The sequence below is a fragment of the Cibotium barometz genome, chromosome 32 (assembly GCF_041138505.1).
Source record: "Cibotium barometz isolate CiBa-2024 chromosome 32, ASM4113850v1, whole genome shotgun sequence".
Taxonomy (NCBI): domain Eukaryota; kingdom Viridiplantae; phylum Streptophyta; class Polypodiopsida; order Cyatheales; family Cibotiaceae; genus Cibotium; species Cibotium barometz.
This window is the reverse complement of record NC_141077.1, coordinates 38932943-38936642: the sequence shown is the minus strand read 5'-3', so window position 1 is coordinate 38936642 and position 3700 is coordinate 38932943. Positions and strand designations below refer to the sequence as shown.

Below are 3700 nucleotides of genomic sequence, written 5' to 3'. Positions count from 1 at the left end.
CCAGCACCACAGAAAGTTGTGGATATCAGTAAGTAGTCTAGAAGCCCAAGGAAACATTAGAATTTGGATTCCGAAGATAGGAAAAGGTCGAAAATAGGAACAGTCCTTTTCCAAAATAATTCTGTTGTTGTCACATAAAATTTAGAAAAAATGATGTGCATGTACGGAGTATTTCAATTGGAATTTGAAAAATAAAGATTCAGAAGGAGGCTAAGTTTTATGAATATGCTTGGAGTGCACATGATATATGGGATTTTAAAGTATCAAATGCATCATTTACTCATATGACTTTGGATTATTATAGGTGTTGAAGAGCGACAAAAAGCCTTGAATTACTAGTAACTACATCCTTGCATGAAAATGTCAAGTTAAAGATTTAATAATGAGACATTACATAGTCCAAGCCTCTTCTAGCTCGATACCCACCCAATCATCGTCGTCGTCGAGGAGACTTTCACGTTCAGTTTTTCTGATGCCCTCAGGTGGCGATGGAGGTGGAGGTGGCGATGAAGCTGGAGACAGAGCTTCTGGCGTGGGATTTTTTGGACAAGCCGCAGATGCTGCCATCTCTGCTTGGTGTAGCGACGGATCATAGTCTTCAATTATTGAAAACGGGAGCGGGGAGAAAAGAGTGACGCTGGAGTCTTCAATCACGTCTTCATGAATTATTATGGGGAGTGTGATTTGGGTCTGAGGTTGCTGTGCAGGTTCGGGTGGCTCTCGATCATTAGCGTGGTGCTGCAGATCTGCATTAAGGGAGGGCGGATGGCAAATTTGCTGCGCAGGTTCGGGTGGCTGTCGATCATTAGCGTGGTGCTGCAGATCTGCATTAAGGGAGGCAGGATGACGAGGTTGCTGCGCAGGTTCGGGTGGCTGTCGATCATTAGCGTGGTGCTGCAGATCTGCATTAAGGGAGGGCGGATGGCGAAGTTGCTGCGCAGGTTCGGGTGGCTCTAGATCGTTAGCTTGGTGCTGCAGATCTTCGTTAAGGGAGGGCGGATGGCAAGGTTGCTGCGCAGGTTCGGGTGGCTCTCGATCATTAGCGTGGTGCTGCAGATCCGCATTAAGGGAGGGCGGATCGCATCCAATATTCTGCACTACTGATCTGGGAGATGAGCATGGCGACGTCTGGCACCCACTTTCCACTTTCAATATCCTCTCTGTGTATGATCTCAGCCCATTAGCGCGAATTATAAGAAGCTTTCGAACTAACCAACCAGAGAGAACGCAGACGCAGCAAGCGAGAAACCCCTCCCACCAACCTGCCATATCCTGCATAAAATCACCCAGTTAAGCATTAACGGTCCATTGATAGAGAGCTACTAATTTATCCATATCCTGCATAAAATCACCTAGTTAAGCATTAACCGTCCATTGATAGAGCCACTAATTAATCCATGCAGCAACAAAAAGAATCGCGCAAACCATGCATTCATCAGGCCGCTAATTAATCCAGAAAGCCAAAAAAAAAAGCAAAGAGCAAAACTCACTCCACGATCAACTCGAGTGTAGAGACCGCTCTAAGCCTGGAATTTGTTTGCTCTTTTATACTTGCATGGTGATGGTGTCTAGCCATTCCCTTGCAGGCAGTTTTTGGAAGGCCAAAAGATTACGATAGCATTTAAACAGCTTTTCGTATTCCCATAATTTTAATTCAGATTAGGTTGTGCTTCTTCGCTCATCCTCGTTTGCCTTTTAACACCATCAAATCTCCCTTCTCTAATAACATTAGGCTACTCCATTAACCCTAACTTCATAATCTTGTTTTTCAACAAAGCTCTCTTTGTTTTTTAAACCTATTTTGTAGCTTCTCCTTTAAATAAGTCCACTAAGCTCTTGTTTTGTTTATAGAAAATTTTCTCTACATGTAAATTAAGATTGTGTTTCTTTCTCCTCTTCTTCTTCTTCTTATTTTATTTTTACTTGTTATTTTATCATTTTCCCTTTTTGTCATGTTATATTCTTGCTAATTTTTTTGTTTCTAAAACATTTTTAGGCTTGTATGGGCACTCCATATTAAGTTGGCCTCTCCCCATTGATGGGGCATGGGGTTGTGCAAGGGGCAAGGGCATAGGAAATGGTGGCATCATCTTCACAATTTCCTCATGGTGTATTTATGAGGGGGTGCCTTTGTGCATCGCAAGGTATGGGGGGGCTCTCGACTATGCACTTTTTGGCAAGCCCCATGAAATACAACGTTATCATTAAAAAAAAAATACAAGCCTTTCAAAGGAAGTGTGGTTGGAAGGGTAGCTTATACAACGGTGTAGGTGTGAGATCATGGGTTCAAGCACCACCCTCGCTATACACAGTTTTAGCATGGGGGCATGCTCAAGGAGGTCAATATATAAAAATCGTATACATCATGTGCATTCAAGCCCTATGTATAAAATCCCTTATCTTTGAATTTGGTAAAAATAAAATGAATTCTTTTTCTTTATAAAATTATAACTTTTTTTCAAAATCCTTTAAATAATACCCTTATGTAAATATATTTATGTAAATATCATTCTTTTGAACTCTCGTGCTATTTCACATATTCTTAAAGTGAATCCCCCGAGGGGGACATGAGAAAAAAGGCTCCCCATGAAAGTAATGCGTATAGTGTGGGGGGCCTCCTTCAAGTATGATAAAAGACCCCCCCCCCCCCCCCCAAAACTCAAGTCCTCAGCATTCAAAACCCATCAACATGGTCACAGAATTCATTGCTTCAAAATAAGTTCCAATAGCAACTATCTGGTGTCATTGTGGCTAGTGTAACAGTGTGTTGAATTAGAGGTCATTTTATACCTTACATGCAACAACCCACATATACACACTCTTACACAAAGAAACTGTCAAGTAAATACAAGGTTTTGTTCTTACACTTAGAATTAAGAGTGTGCTAAATTAGAGGTCATTTTACACCTTGCATGCAACCCACATATACAATCTTACACAAAGCAACTCTCTTACATATAAGTTTTATAAAAAGTTAGAAGTGTAAGGCCTATGTGTAAGGGTGTAAGAGTGTTTATTACAAAAAAGCTATGGGATCCCTTTTTGAAAAAAATTATTGATCAATGAGGGCCCTAGCCATGTGTCATAATGGATAAACTTATGACCTATCCAGGGCCCAACACAATAATGATGAAAAATAAAAGAACTGCACACTTTAGTTGATTATATTAAATAACTATCTGATTAATTTCCTCATACATAAATGGCATGTAACTCACTCAATTAAAAAAAAAACTTTGTGCACTAAGGTGCTATGTTACGTACATATAAAGTGACCCCTAAGGGGGTCTTTTAAAAATTTTTTCTAGAAAAATAGTTGATGTTTTCATAGATATATATGACAAATCTCTCAAGGAATAATATTGACCACATCATTAAATATGTTGGTTTGAATCCAGAGTGCTACATAATTAATGAAATGTAAAATACATTATCCTTAGTGATGAGTTCCAAGTAACATTTAATTTTATCTTTCAATATCATTGTTCTTTAGCAATAATCTATAAAAATCCTAACAAATTTAAAAAAGGAAGAATCAACTAGCAAAATAACCAAAAAAAAAACAAATAGTATGAAACAAGCAGAATATTGTAGTACTTACATTAAATTGCATGTGTAATGGATAAATTAGGAAGTTCACCAACCAATTGTACATTCCATGGTAGGTCCATATGCAAATACTTTGTATTTATAATGCTAT

General features: G+C 38.9%; 1 protein-coding gene across 1 annotated transcript; it reads right to left on the bottom strand.

Annotated features, from left to right (window-relative positions):
- Positions 1 to 309: 309 nt before the first annotated feature.
- On the bottom strand, positions 310 to 1566 carry LOC147620179 (uncharacterized). Its single transcript, XM_086772713.1, has 2 exons — positions 1491 to 1566; positions 310 to 1272 (listed from the first exon to the last, which is right to left on the bottom strand). The coding sequence occupies exon 2, from the start codon at positions 1267 to 1269 to the stop codon at positions 391 to 393; it is 879 nt and encodes a 292-aa protein (XP_086628839.1). The 5' UTR covers positions 1270 to 1272; positions 1491 to 1566; the 3' UTR covers positions 310 to 390.
- Between the last annotated feature and the right edge of the window lie 2134 nt (positions 1567 to 3700).